The sequence below is a fragment of the Varroa destructor genome, unplaced genomic scaffold (assembly GCF_002443255.2).
Source record: "Varroa destructor unplaced genomic scaffold, Vdes_3.0 BEIS01000002.1, whole genome shotgun sequence".
In the NCBI taxonomy this organism is placed as follows: Eukaryota; Metazoa; Arthropoda; class Arachnida; order Mesostigmata; family Varroidae; genus Varroa; species Varroa destructor.
The window spans coordinates 32,024,892-32,040,969 of NW_019211455.1; the positions used below are offsets into that span (position 1 = coordinate 32,024,892).

The 16,078-nt window shown below is 38.1% G+C and overlaps 1 protein-coding gene and 1 long non-coding RNA gene across 5 annotated transcripts in view; one reads left to right on the top strand and one right to left on the bottom strand.

The window, feature by feature from the left end:
* The window catches only part of LOC111244098 (acetylcholinesterase-1-like), a 41,141-nt gene that overhangs the window by 22,580 nt on the left and 2,483 nt on the right, over positions 1-16,078 (top strand). The window contains exons 2-7 of one of the 3 annotated variants that reach the window (XM_022790741.2): positions 5,380-5,449; positions 6,795-6,952; positions 11,170-11,295; positions 11,656-11,736; positions 15,148-15,275; positions 15,600-15,749. In XM_022790741.2, coding sequence (XP_022646476.1) covers positions 5,380-5,449; positions 6,795-6,952; positions 11,170-11,295; positions 11,656-11,736; positions 15,148-15,275; positions 15,600-15,749 — 713 coding nt within the window. The remainder of the gene's footprint in view (positions 1-5,379; positions 5,450-6,794; positions 6,953-11,169; positions 11,296-11,655; positions 11,737-15,147; positions 15,276-15,599; positions 15,750-16,078) is intronic. The other 2 variants (XM_086978480.1, XM_086978481.1) reach the window with 2 other exon arrangements.
* Positions 11,690-12,937, bottom strand: LOC147757674 (uncharacterized). 2 transcript variants are annotated; one of them, XR_015319855.1, is made up of 3 exons: positions 12,799-12,936; positions 12,468-12,575; positions 11,690-11,827 (listed from the first exon to the last, which is right to left on the bottom strand). It is a non-coding gene; the product is annotated as an uncharacterized LOC147757674 (long non-coding RNA). The 2 variants fall into 2 exon arrangements; XR_015319856.1 differs by having other exon boundaries at positions 11,717-11,853; positions 12,799-12,937.

The following is a 16,078-nucleotide window of genomic DNA, read 5'->3' on the forward strand; positions in this document are numbered from 1 at the left end:
AGCTGCCGAATAATTTTGGATCTACCTTATCGGATTTTGGTAGATTCGGTTGGGTACGCCCTTCACGCACTGGCGTATTGCTTTTTAAAAATTAGCAGTATTAGGCTGTTTAAACAGGAAATCAGATTCTTTACTATTAAACAACTTGCTTCCGCCTGCACAAACCTTGAACCTAACTATTTAACTAAAGCTTTGTGCAATGTCGAATTGGACTCAGCCCATAGATCCTTCAGCTTGGTCCTGACTAGTTTTCGTAACGATTATATGTGTTATAACAACATAAAAATAACAAGCCACAGAGCTCCGATTAAAGGGCCTAATTAATGACTAATTTAAACACCTATCTAAATACATAACATACGATACTTCGATTCTTGTGATCGTTGTGGATTAGAGATTGTTCAAAATACTATTTTTTTTATTTGGGTGTACCTTACAGCAAAAGCTGTTAGCTATCGCTATTTCTTCCTAGGTAACAGGTTTATGATCATATTCAATATGTATACATCTCTGCATAACGGTATGATGAATACTTGACTTATACTTCCATAGCAACTACTTGTTTGTCTGCAGTCCACGTGATATTAACAGAGTTCAAGGAGCTTAACCGAATTGTTCGACATGAGTTTCGAGCTAGTTGATACTCTGTTCCAACGTCGACAGCCACAAAAGCTTTACCCCCTGCCTCTTGATTTATGTGCTTGCTAGAAGTCTAGATTTAAAGTTCTTGGAGGTTGCAAGCCCAGGTAGCTGCGCAGTCGACCTATTTGGTCGACATTTTGGACTCAGCTAAATATTCTTGCTCCCTTCACATATAACAAACAAAGTGTTCATTGATACAAAGTAAGGCAGCCAATATTTGAAAATAACTGCGGACGAAAGTTTCAGTTTATTGACCAATCCAAACCGTCATCGAACTTTGCTTTCTAAAGCACATATATGGGGTGCGCCTGTCGGAGAAAAGGACGTAGAACGTTTTGACGTTGATCATAACTAGTACTATGGTCGGTGTCGTTTATTCTCCCGGTGCATATGATATGTATGTACGTTGTTTTAGTATAAAATAGATGTATTCGTTTATGTACGCTGAAAGTGTTATTGGTGAGCCATTTATCACCGGCACGGTGTCGCCAGGGCGGTATCCAGTGGTCTGCCCGCTAAACCTCGGGGAGTGCGAAGCGGTTAAGGTACAAACACGCTTGGTTTTGTGGCGGAAAAAAGCCAGCCATTTAAAAAGTGCGGTACGGTACGTAAACACTTGACAGAGACTTAGTCCTTGTGCGTATTCCCTTATAGTATAACAAAGGCAAAGAGAACTTCTTATTAAAAAAGAAAAAAATGTTTCTTATTCTTATGTGGCATGACTTAGTGTATATAGAACAACAGCCATGCAAATCATATATCGTGGCACGTATTTATCTGGCATCTTGAAGATCTCTGATCTGTCGCAAAACACCGTATCATGCTGAGTTGCTCTACGGATGACCGTTCTTTATATATATGTATATATAGGGGAGTGAAAAAAAAAAAAAAGAAGAATGAAAGCGAAAAGTAGCACTCAAGCAACGTTGATTGAAGAAAAGAAGTTTATTATATTTTAATAATCATATTATCAGACAAGCAATTCATAAGGTTAGAGCAATTATTATTATTGTACTTATTTTATCAATGTAAAATAAATCGTAGGAAATAAAAGATCTTATATTATTTATTTGACGGATAAAGAATAAGACTACAAAAAAGCAAAATATAAATTTAGCAAAAGAATTGTAGTAAGTTGACATAATACTTAAAGAGATTGAGGAAAAAATTCGATATTTAATAGTTTCAGGTTTTTTTGGGGGCTAAAATTAATAATTAGTTACTTGCTTTCGCTAAAATGATGAAAATTATATGTGTTAGCAAATTAACTAAAACGGATAAAGGATTATTGCAACTTTTGGAAATTGATGCTCAGATCCGATTTTTATTTAGCTCACGTAATGCTAAAAGCAGTGATAAATCACATATATCTTATATATTAATCTATAGATGGAATACGCCGCAGCGTTTCCCAAAGTATCGTCGTAAAGTTCTTGAATTTAAAGATCTCAGTCTCCGTTTATTAAACTATAGTAAGTTTAGTAAATTAAACACAAGCATAAGGGAAAGCTAAGGAATGTTTTGTCAAATATTCGGGTAGTTTCCTTTTTTTCGTTCCGGATCATCGCATAGAGTAAGTTAGTCTTTAAGAAGCCTAAGTTTAATTTTTAGCAACTATTTCTGTTAAGTTAGATTGGTGGTGCTGCTGCATAACACATCAATGGTATAGTCTCGGAAAGAACAGCCATTGCCTAAACAACTAAATGCAAACTCTAGCACGATATACTTCTGACTCGCAACGGCGGCGACATGAACCGTGTGATTCCGCTAGATGCAGATTGCTTAATTACATAATGTAGCGCAGAAAATGGAAATGTCTGCAGACAAAATAACTTATTGCATCTCTATCATTTATTGTTGTTACCGCTGCTGTCAGTTATCGCACGGATTCTAAAAACATTTCGCAAACGCGAGTCAGTAGTGCAAACAGTTCCTATTCATAAACTGATAATAATTGTAATCTTTTTAAGACTTCGGGGGGTTCGGTATTATCATCACTGGCAAAAAAAAAAAAAAAAAAAGAAAAAAAAACTGTACAGATAGGAAAATAATATTTTCCTTACTAAACAGATAACGTTTCAATTAGTTGAGTCGTTCTCGGCATTTTTTTTGCTTGCACTTGCGATGGTGGTAGGATATATAATGTTCTTGATATATATCATTTACACATTTTTAATTCGTGCTATGTTTTCGACATAACAGGCAATTTTGGAAAAGCTCCACACGATTTTCTAAGCACTCTTTTTTTTAAAGGTCTTTCAAAGCCAGGACTTGTTGAAAGTTTCTACTAAAACTGAACATGAATTGCTCCAAGAGATTAAAGCATATTAGTGATCCAAAAGTTACCTGTTCTCTATCGTAAGTGATACGATTTCCCGCATCATGTGCATTATTTTAAAACGTTTTGTGCTTCGTAATTCCTTCGGTCTATATACGATGCCTTTGATAAGGCCATCGGTGTACTTATACGCACGTTGGTTTTAGGTTGGCTTATGTTGGCACTATTTTTTTTTATACGTTTTGGTCAAGCTGATTTGACATTGCTTGTATTTGAGAAGAATTCATTATAATTTAGCAGAATATAAGAACTAATGAGAGAAATATAGTGTCTTTACCTGCATGGCTACCAAAAACAATCCTGACGGGACAGACGTTATCTTGATGCCTTGAGCTGCCATATGTCTTTACAGGGCGTGAAAGGAGCGTTTGTGTATTTAGTTTTTCTAAAGATGGCTAATTCAGCATTCTCCATCCTCGCAGACCTTGGTCCTTGCGAACCGCAAAGGATTAGAGAACCACTAGGCTGCAAAGCAAGGCCATTTCCGTAGCAGCTATAGTGACGTTTCGAAATCTGTAGATATTTGTATATGTTCTAGTGATCCGGTAGTGGACGTAGATGGTCTTCGATAGATTTAAGAGGTGGACTAATGAACCAAATACTTGTTCTTTCAAACGTTGTGAACAACGTTCTTCTGTTGATGTACTACGCATTCATGCAACCTAAATCAGTGAGAACAAAAACCTCGAAAGATAGTATGCGTGTTAGATGAAAAAAGAAAAAGATTCTAATTAGAACATAATATCTACGGATATATACGGTTTGGAAATGTTTCCGACAACCATCAGTGACACATCTATTTAAAAAGTCCGCAGATAAAACTTGTTGAGTTCGTGGAATCCTTTCGTTTTCCAAGCGACCTGATGGAACCCGTGCACCGCGAACCGTACTACGATACGGCGATTATTTTTGTTTACTTTGCTTCCATTTGCCGTCGGTCTTAATTGACGTTGAGAGGATCTACTCCTATTATTCTACTATTTATTCTTTAAGCTTTGTTTATAAGCGAATGGCTTGTACGCGTCGTTTTCCGGAAGACTAAACGCTTTTCACATAACTGCGATGGACGTCGCGAGAAAAAGGGTTCAGTACCCGTTTCAAAAACGCTTTAATCTGTTCAAAATTATTAAATTTCCGACGCTTCGCTCGCTATGGATTGGAATTCTATATGCGGCAGTCGGTACCGTCTTTAAAGGAACTAGCTAATAGGTTCTGCGATCTGTCAATTTTGACAGGTACGACATCGTTCTTCCAACTCAGTTCTCTATGTGAGCATCTTCTCGTTGCCGTTGGTGACAAGCCGAGCTACGCAAACGCGTTGGCTATTTGAAAGTTATCTCATACAAACAGGATTAGTTAGTACTGGCAAGCCCTCTGTTCGCAACTTCATGGTTTCTATCTTGGTCCTGGACATTTAACGATAGCGTACCTATTCAGGGTTATTAGTGCCTGTTGCAGATGGTGTCCACTTGTGGTGTAGATGACAACGTTATCTATATGAGGGGCCTAATACATGAGGGAAAGCTGTTAATCTGAAGCGTAAAAAGTAACAGACTCAGGTTATCGCCTCGCGCAAATTAAGTTGTTTGTTTGGCTTTGCGTCTCTCTATGGCACCATCATCAAGGGACATATCCTTTATTAGGCATAGTACTATCAAAGCCATCTGTACTTCTAGCACCTTTGCTAATACGATGCTTCTCAAGCCAAAATGAGACGTTATTCCAAGATATATGAAAACTAGTTGTGACGACCTATTTTGCTTTTGTTTCGTCGATTGAAACCTTTCACGCTGTCATTCTCTATCTATGAGCATAAATTCTATACTGTTTGTACTACGATACTCTAGGAAAGTAGCTAGCAGCTGTAAGGGAATCCTTCAGAGAAGGTTACGGACACAACCCGTCGTCGCGATTCTGTGGCAGTACTGGAATGAGACTTCTGGATCTCTAAGTTCGTAGACGACATTTCAAAATTTTCCCATCACAAAGTCTACGAACCGGACAGAATATTCTATGAACGCATAATGCAAAACTATCAAATGGATTCAAGAGCATTGCACTTGCTAAGATCTTGATGTTTAACGTGTACATTTGCGCGATCTCTTGGAAAAAACATGTCTCAGCTTCCTAAAATATGACAAACCGTTTTTTCTATAACGGACGCCAATTACTTACATCGTTAGCGATTGTGCTTCATTTGTATCTCCGGCAGTAACGCTAGACCGCTGCTTTGATTATTTCTGCTCTCTCTTTCTAGTAGCAGTGAACCATTAGTAAACTAAAATGCATGCAACACTTGAACGACCATACACGCTTCCAATACAGGACATATGACAATATGAGAATCGTGGCAACGCTTCTTTTTTAACGCTTGTTTTGCACCTTCCATTCGTTTTCAGGATATTATGATGGGAACCACCGATACAGACGGAGAATTAGTGCTTCGCCAAGTGATGGGACTTGAGCCTGGTATGTTGCTATTCCGTTGATAGGCTAAGAAAACACTGTTTTTTAAAAGCTCATCCGACAACACCTACCACGTATCCAAGTTCTTCATACATAGGAAACCTCTGAATCATCTACTCATTCACTTACCAAAAAATTACAAATCATATTTAACGTTAGTTTCTAATGGCTAACGTTCGTGAGACAGGTATCCTAATATCCTTTCAACCAGACCCAAAAATAAGTCTTTTTTTTTTTTTCTATCACAGACTTTTATTTTTCAATAAAATCTTGTCGTAGGTCTATACAGTTCCTGGACAATGCTCCCGTCCTTCTAGCCCTCTACTCTGGGCAAATACTAGTCGGGCTCTTGGTGTTTCGAAAGTACACATTTATGAATGCGGTAGCTTTCTCAATTGAACGCACGATACAGAAGAAAGTCGTGTAGATCCGGTAAAACGTAGGTAAATACGCTGCATGATAAATGAACCCAAGCTTTCTTACTAGGGCCCGCTTTCGACAATTTCTGTTCCGAGGTTATCAAGTAATGCTGCGTGCTCCGTCTCAGTTATTGTCTTTCCTAACATCAGATAGTCGCTTAACACATATAGCAAGTACGTTCTCTCAAAGCAACTTTAATTCGACGGTCGTCTACGAACATTTACTGAATTGCTTCGGTGTTACCTTTCGTGGCTGTCGTTTTTATCCACCCCATACGTTTATCATCAAGCAAGCTGATACAATTACGGGTATATTCAGCTGCTCGAAACTGGAAGGTGACGATCAAGTGTTCCTATAGACAAGGTCAAGTTCGGGTTCTGATTTACGCATACGTATTGCCTTTTAAATTAAGGAGATTAAGGACGGCTTGGTATTCAATATCTACATTTTTAGAAAAGCGTCAACGTCAACTGACATGAAAGAGCGGTAGGCTAGAACTGGGGGTTCAAGATGGCCATAGATTTCACAAGTATTGTTCAACGTGTACACAGTCATATTATTAGAATATTTTTGACGATTAATGCCATCCTCGTGTTTCTGTTGTCATGGAAACTTTTCAGTTTACCTTTATATAGTATCATCCGTTCAAGCCGTTGCACAAGGTTTGATATGCTACGTTTCGAAGGAAAAACCTTTCAAAATAAACATGCCGTGTTACCAAAATCATCAGCGGTTCAAGTGGAACATATAGGTTAAGAATACATATAGTTTTCTGAATGTTCGATGTAGAAGGGTTGCTTCTATCTAAACCGTAGAGCTCAGTGTTACATGGACATGTTATGAGGATATGATAATAATAATGGCTATTATCTTGGTATTTGTTCTATAACAAACAATACGTTTGTGTGTATACATACGGCCTTCACAGCGTTCGAAGATCTCGCTCGCAGTTCGGGCCCCGATATTGCTGTGAAATTGGCACTTAAACAGATGTATGAGATATCGACCATCTCTGCGGCCGAAATGTATTCCGCATACATTACGGACCAGGACACGGATGATGGATTTGATGCCGTCTTGAAAAAGGTGAGCATAGGTTCTTCTCTAAATCTGCATTTGGGTATCTATGTCTCCAGCCTATGAATAGATCGACTAGGTGACTTAGATGTTCTCTGAACCTTTATCGTAGAAAGCCACCATTTAGTGGCAAGCTGGTTTGAACTTCAACATATAAAAAAAAAACACAACTATACAAGCCTACAGCGGCAAATGGAAAACATATTGCTTACGTATACGTAGGTCCGAATAACAATGGCACAGCGCCACACAGATTTGCCCTTTAAAAGCTTGCTCCCTCTCTAAAGCCTATTTAAGAAACAATCTGTATTTAAACGCCTAGGATCTCTGCAAACATTTAAGGTATTGTTTACTACCTGAGTCAAACCATAACGAAGGTCTTGAAGTAGAAGCTGGCAAAATCTTTTCTTGATGGTGATGTGCTACCCCACTGAACTTGAGCAACGTAGATACTGGGTGTGTAAAACGATTTTGCCATTCGTTTGCCAGCAACAACCATGTTGGCACGCTGAATCTTTCTAAAAGCGTATATATTTTTTCTTTATTTTTTATGTTACAATGTCACCGGGAAAATATAAAATGATCTACTTAAATGTTTCAGGGTCTTACAAAAACGATTCCTTTTGGTAATTAATTCGCTTCTTGTCTACTAGCCATTACAAAGTCAAACATCGCATAGTCCCAATAGCTATTAGACTCCTAAACCGCGAGGCTGGCACATAGACAAAGCATTCAAAAAGTCATGCACTTATAACACCATACGCACCGAATTTGTGAAATGCGGTGAAAAATATGAGAAGAGGACCGGTATCGCCACCTTTCCTTTTCTTATTCATGGTTGAATCTAATTTCGTAGAAACTTTATTTGTTTCAACTAATTATAGATGTACTGATAGTGGTTTGTTGAACAACGAATTTAAAAAAAAAAACGTTTAAAAAATGGCTGAGGGCTCCCACTCGCTAGGTATGAGAAAGCACTACGTAAACGTACACAATCTCTATCTTTGTTTAACGCTAACATCCGCTCTGAATGTTCTTATTTAACCAGTTAGAATTAGGCAACTACAATCTTCCCGAACTATACGCTAAAGAGCTTAAGTACATGTTTGCTTCTTAAGAGGCTGAATAATTGAGCTGGCCTGATATTCACGTTTGTTAGTGTATGCGGTACGCCAATTAGGCCTTACGTCCCATCTTTAACACTTAGATTGGTGTATATTTTACTATTATTTTGATAATAAAGTAGCACTACAGACATCTGTTAGACCTAGCCCTGCTCGGTGCGCGTTCCTTTCTGTACGAGATTCTAGTGAGGTTATCAATTTCACCACACGCGGAAGTGGGTTGAAAATCTGTGACGAGACGTGCTTAAACGTCAGTAAAAAAAAAAAAAGTACATACATCATAACTGGTATGAATGGGCCATTTTCGGATTGGGCTTGTATAATAAGTGCATGGATTTTTACGATACATTTTTTCTCATAGCAATGTTTAAGATAATTTGTACATAACACCGTCCGTGTTGGCACAATGAGATATGTATTCATAAATATTATCTCAATCGGTCAAATGTCCAGGTCAAATTGTTATTATCTATAGCTAGAAATGACCCTACGACGAATCAACTTATCTAAAGATGCATTAACTGATTAATTACTTAAATAACTTGAAACAGGTATAATTGAATGAGAAAATTTAAGCTTATAATAATAGCTCAATATTTGAACGTGTGCTTTTTTTATTTTATATACATCAGTTTCGCCTCTGAGGGGTCATTTGTATAATAAAATAGAAGTGAAAATGGTTGGACAATGAAACAGAGATATTATTCTCTTATTTGAAAAAGCTACATCAAGATTTTCCTTGTTTAGATATGTCTAGACTCCGACCTTGTATTTTGGAAATTGTTATCGACTTTGATAGACAGCGCAAAACATTGAGCTGGCTTTAACGTTTTCCTCGTTTACATGCAGGTTAACACTACAGCTGGCCGGCAGAAAGGCGGGTTTCAATGTCACCACTTCAAATTTGAATTAGAGATCCCCCTACCCTTTAAGGAAAAATAGCAGGATTTTCTGTTTTTTTTTTGAAGGAGCGAAAGCATTCTTTGTATTCTGGCATATTTTTAGACGTCATTCAGTACACAAAGGAAGCATACGCATAGAAGACGCTTAACAGGGACGACGACATTTAAATCACGTCAATCTTTTCCACGTTTTTTTGCCGCCTGCCATCATTGGTTGTTATATTTAATGCTACTACGGCGTTTATCCGCTACGACCCGTGTTACTACAGTTTAGGTAATCTTTAGATTGCTTCAGTTAACTTACCGGATTTTTACAAAATAGCGAATTATTACGTAGGTTGCAGGATGTTGAATTCCGCTACCGGGCATTGGTTCAATAGTTCAAGGCATGATTGCAGGCTCAAATTAGCGGAGAAGCCCTAAGTCGCATTAAAACTAATTGTTAGAAAATTATTCGCTATAGAGGATCGTTGATGTGAAAACTTCGTAGTAAGCCCATGATATGATCTTTCCAAACTAACCCTCCACGTAATTGCCCTACATCAAATGAACAAGATATAATGCTACAGATCTGTCCTTCCTACCCATCGCAAATATTCTAACAGAACACTCATACAAATCAAATAGGTAAATAGAAGATCAGACAATTCGCTGTTATGCGACCATTAATAGCGCGGTAAAAAAAAAAAAAGCTGTTCCTAAAACCTAGATTCGATAAATTCACCGTTTGGCGTTTTGCTTCCGAAAAAGCTCTACGTAGCGAAATTCGTAGGATTTCATATAATATTAGAGGTCATCCGCATCTATCTTGTCGTGTTATTTTAAAGTGCTATTGCTATTGCCATTGCTATTAGACATTTGACAATTGCAGATCCGGCGAAAATTACTTTTCGTATGCAAACAACAGGAGCTATTTGAACAGAATAGTAAAGCAGGTAGAATCCTTCACAGACTACTACATTGATCCCTCGTAACACGTATGGTTTACTTCGTGGCGATCGTACGAATTATCGATTTGCTAAAATTGAAGGCAGAATTCACGAACTTCTCAAGTACCAAAATACATACATACATACGTGCAAAAGATATACTTTTCGCTATTATATTTATGGCTTATAGGCGTTAATCCTACCGCGGTGCGGCATTTGATTATTTAAAAAAGATAAACTAAACATTCGTACTATATTAGAATATTTACGTAAGAGTTCAGAAAATTTCAAACTAGATAAACAATAATGGTACATCGAATTACTGCGATAAACTACATACGTTCTGTTAGGTCTTCTGCATCGTCGAAGTTCCTGAATCGATTGCGTGACGCGTAAAAGCATGCGGACGCAAACGAGCGAACATCGACGCTCAGACGAACAGGACATATTACGGAGGAACGGTGGAGAGCGTTAGTAAAAGATCGCTTTGAAATTAGCATAAGGCCTTGGGGTACATCGATTTGCTTAGTGCCTTTCTACCAAACATCTTTTTTTACCAACGAAAATGCATCACGGATAGTTAAGGAAATAAACTGACTTTAGATCTTTAGAATTTAGAAGCAGTCTCTTACTGTTAGTATCTAATGAGTGTAACAAAGATGACAAACTACATCGTTGACCACGTCAGCTTCAAGGTTATTTGCAATCCCCTAAATATTGTAATATTTGCGTGCCACTAAATAAACACAAATCGTTGATCAATTGGGCTCCCGTAAAGCGTCGTCCTTCGACCACGCGAGGCGATTCTGCGGCGTCGTCAATCGAGCGGAATTTCTCGGATGACCCTATTCAAGTACCTGCACAGATGAGACCGATCATCTTGTTTAGTCTGTTTTCAAAACATACGAATATTTATCACATGAAGATTGTTTTAGTTAATGCCTTTTAGATTTGCGCCCGAAGATGCCTATCAGTTTGGTACTTTGTTTGTGTATTTATTGGTATATTATTTACTAGCGCTGATTCGTACAAAATCAAACTTAGTTCCCCTTTGAAAACAGCCTATTGACTCTGACAGATTTCAAGACAGCAACAATGAAGTTAGAGAGCTCATCAACAATAACGCGCACCCACATCTCAGTTTTAGATTATGCATTCATCCATGCATGACTGATCAGTTAACATACTCCTTTATTGCACAAGTCTTCTTTTATTATGGCGCTGATAATATTTTTGTTTTTGTGTTCCTTTATATTTGTTGTATCCCTTAGGCTCCACGAATGTTCACCGATGTTTCGTTTGATTGCCCGGCCAAATTCTATATGAACTCCGTGGAAAAAGTAAATGGCAAAAAAACTAACATCTACCGCTACGTCCTCAAAGAGCCTCGCGCAAAGGTGAAATCAAAAACTAGATCAATTTTTCTGTCCTGATTTTATTTAGTAACTACAAGCGTCGATACCTCTAAGCTTTACCACCTTGTATTTTCACAAGAAAGATACAGGTCAAATTCATCACCCATCAATTGTTCAATCAAGTGTTTATCACCTCACAGGGGGCACGGATACCGGAGTAAGCTACTCTGTTTTGTGCCTTTTGTACGATGCTAAAAAACCAAGCAAGTTATTTTTTATTAAGATGCTTCAAAAAAGCTTTCACGTCCCTTTGTCTAGCTTTTTCCCCTCATGAGACTGTATTAGAGATTATTTCGCGGCGAGAAAATCTTTCGTATATCCTCTTCGTTTTGCGTTCTTCAGGTGTTTGTTGATGCGATGGGGGCCGGACCCGCCACTCATACCGATGATGTAATGTTTTTCCTCGGAATCGCACTCAATAAGGTGAGGTTCGCAAGCACACTTGCAACGAGACGAACGGATACCTAATAAAATGTGTTCTTCCACGAAGATATAGTTCCTCCTACTCTTGAGGCTGAAATATAGTTTCTGAATGAAAGACTGATTTTTTTTCGTGCCAATACATTAAACAAAAAAAAAAACAAAAATTTAACCGTGGTTGGAATTCGAGTGGTATAGTATATCATTGAAGCAACATCGCATGGATTGGAACAAGCAGATCATTGCTCGACCCGATTACGCAGAGTCTACTGGTCAAAGGAAAGCTCCTGGCCCTACTTTTTTTATTTTTCTGTTTACCCTGATGGCCACGAAACATTGTTTTGGCCGACTAGAAGAAATTCGTATTTAATCGCACATCAGTTTAGATGTATAAGTTGTTATTGATAATGTTTGAATGTATTGTTTCCATTGCTTTAATATACAAAATCCATATTGACTACTGTTTGAATTTAAAAACAATCGTATCATATGAAAATCCCACCACGCAAGGACCCTTGCGTAAAAAAGCAACAAACTACAACCGGTGATCGAACCGTATTTAAATGCTGGTGCTGTAAACTAACATAAATGCCTTTTTGATTTGTGACTTGCATGATACGTAAGTTGCGAGGATTCATTGAACATTATAATATTAAATAGAACTTCTTATATTATATGTATAATATTGAATAAAAAAAGGTTTCAAACGGAAATAACTAAGCAAAAAAAATTACGCTGCTGTTGTTGTTGCTGCTGCTGCGAATTTCATTGATGGCAGGGCAGCGTACGCTTTATAGAAGAATTAATTGTCTTTTGGTAACGACGCTTGCTGCATTTTCTGGCTGAAATAGAAAAAAGAACAAAAGGCACCGTTAGCAAGTATAGAAAATGAATGAAACAGTGCGATCAATATATAATCTGAGCTAGTATAATGGCTATGGCACTAAGACTGGCGAAAGAAGGTCTTTTCTGACTGCATGACTTAGGTGAAAGATGAAGTCACCCCTCTCGAACGTGGGTGAGTGGCCCACGCCTAAAATGATCACACCCTGCTAAGCTAGTTACCTTTTTAACTCTAAGTCCAGTATCCTTGTTGTCCCTGTACAGTCTTGCCGCATCGAAATCCTAATCCATTATTCTTTTCTCCGTTTAGCTACTTATTCTTCTTCCCTCGCATATGTTTTCGTCTCTCTCTCTCTCCTCTCTCTTTCCCTCTCTTGTTGTTTATGCTTGTATTTGGCTAATTGTAGCAGCTAAACGTCACAGGCCCTTGTTCGACTTCTGTCTATAATAAGTTTATCCCCTTTTCGCGCCTTGTGCCTTTACAAGAAGAAGTTCAGACCCGACCTAAATGATTTTATTGTAATTTTTTTCACTGAAGCAATTGAAAGATGGTTGCAGGTAGGAAACCTTTTGTTTGGCCTTCTGATAATTGGCGTCTATAATTCAGCTCTCTGCGCTTTAGTTCCAGTGCGTTGTAGGCCTTCCGTAATCAACACAAGCTAATCTGTACCAACCTGAATTATTGAGATGTTCCATTATTGTCGTGAATTATCTTTTTAAAGAGCCCATTGTTTAACTTTATCATTTCTACTTCTATCCTATTATACTGTGCAAATTCATTGTCATTCTTTCCGCTATTTGTTGGCTACACTATAAACTGACTCTGCCTCTCTCTTCCCGAACCCATTTTTTGAATATAGAGATATTTCAAGAAGTTAGCTAAAAGACTTGGCTTTTTCGGTGTTTGAAATTTTTCGCAGTTCGATTTTCCGAGTGCAGCATTTGACCCTATTGCCCAATATTGCACTCCTATGATATCCTTGTCCGCGCTGTCTTTGCCATTTTATAGTTTCTTTCCAACTGGCGAAACTTTTGGTATTAATACAGGTATGGAGATGAAACCTTATGTTAAATAGGTTAAATCTTATGCTCGGCCCACGGTTAGCTTATAGAAAATCCTCTAGGTGTTGTCTCAGAATAGCTGTCGCCTTCATTTGCCGTTGTGATAGTATCCTTGCCGTTTAGCTTGAGGTCCTATGGATACTGCATACTTAATTGCTTCCTGCTTTGTTTAGACCTTTAATGCTGATTTATCACGCCCTATAATTTTTCGCGTCAATTTGTGTCTTAACACTTTTCAGAAACGTAATAGTTGCACTTCTCTTGTTTTAACTTACTCGAAAATCATCTCGATAACCAGGGTTGATCCTGTAATTCTGTTCTATAGCACGCTTAAGCGTTATTGTTGGCTTCTATCCCTATTGGCCTTGGTTGTTTTTGATCCTGGCTTACCTTTGGACTGTTCGCTCGGTTCCTCTCCCTTCCTCTGTAACCGATTTCTCCTTGCGCAGAGGTCTAGTGATACGCAGGTGTCTAGTGGGCCGTATTCAATAGCTTTGGTGCTAAGGTTGGTGTTAAATTTCGCTATACAGGGCTGACTTATTTCTAACCTCCTCTGTTTTCCATTGTCCATTGTTACGCCTCCGTTTGTTCAGTTCATGCTAGAATAACCGTAATGATTTCATCAACGTTTTGTCGCTGCCCAGTTATTCCAGCAATCATCCGCCTGCGCATTTACGTTAGACTGTCTGAGATTCTATGGGGACTATTTTGTTCTACAATGTTATAATAGCTATTGCGCTTGCATACGAATGGGAGAACCCAGCCTTACTCCTCCACGGAGAAAATATGTTAATCGTCGGAATAGATTAATGCCTTTGGGATTCCGAAAGGAGTGTACAGGCTTGACACGCCCTTATATCTGGAGCTTAACCAATGGTTCTGCAATAGCAGAAATAACAACTATTTTCTTTCGAAAATATCATTGATACCAGTACGTGACTGGGCGTCCTTGGTAGACAACGGGTGCAGCACCGTTTGTCCATCAAAGTTCCCGGGGTAGGTTGCTACGTGGATAATTTTAGATTTTTTTTTCCAAATAACAAACATTAGTTAGTGTACGCCCGACTAGACCGATGTTGCGAGATTGATAACACCAAATATAATTTTCATCGAACCGAGTATACACAAAATAAAACATAGACCCGTGCTATTTTTCATATCGTAAACACGTCTCATGGCATATTTATTAGCAAAGTAACAAAATACTAAATCATATGTTACTTCCTGAGGACGTACAGGTTTTAATTTCTTGCGTTTTTCTTTTAATCTATTTAGAGTATTCCTTTTTTTACCTTAGTCTTTAATCATTAACTTTTGACCAAATTAAGCTTCGACGGCTGTGCCGATCTTAATTCTATCATGACCAGTATGTTTTTCAAGGTCTCATAAATTTTTTGCATACACAATATGTGTATCAACTCTGCGTTAGACAATTCGACGTAGCGCGGACATTCAAAAAGAATTTGTTTTTTCCTTAATTACTTAGAGTTCGGTGTTGTATATTTTCAGGATGTAAAACGTCCTTGGGATCCAAGAACTCCGGCAGCACTGCAAATGACCTTAGATAATTATACCGACGAGGACAGGAAGTTAGCCAAGGATATCCTCCGTTCTGTCAAGGAATTCATGATAAACGGGTACATCATAATCTGCCATTAGTGTAGAGCTGGTGAAATAATTGACAGAGTATAAATGACACAATTTATAGGGTATTTTGGCTTGACCAAGCGGCATTCTTCTTGTTTTTGAATCAATATCTCCTTTCTTTCCTACACCTAAATATAATCCGTCACTGAACCCTAGAAATGACGAAAATACAATATAAAGTATGTTGCTTCACCTTATCATGTCAGGGCTTATGTCAGGTTGATTAATGATTATGATTTCAATGTGTATGCAATCCGGAAAATTTAATTGGTTGTTATAGGCAACCCTTCCCTGTAACATCCTTGCTATTTCAGCAAACCCACCCTTCCTGGAAAAACTGATTTATGGCCTAAGTATTCGGAAACGAGTCCGTCTGTTGTGAATCTCACTCCCAAAACCATCTCGGTCACTGAAGGCCCTGTTTCGAAACTGTGTCACCTCTGGGCTCCTTATCTTATCTCAAGGTAAGCATGTACTAAATCTCATATGATTTTAAACGAGATAATTTAGATTCCTTGTTATTTGTATCGTATCGTTAAGTAGATGTGTCAAAGAAGCGCACTGAAAGGAGCGTATTTTAATTATAGAGTAAGCAGTCAAGTTGCCTGTTTTTGTTTCACCTCTTTTTTTGGAACGAATGTATTTAGAATTGTACATAATACCTGTCCATAAAAATGGCGGCTTAGAAAATTCCGATTACTATTGTCGGGCTTTTTTTTTTGTCTGCTTAGCTGATACAGTGGTAATCTAACTGATCCGTTTTGAGTGCGAATAGTCGAAGAACTACAAACTG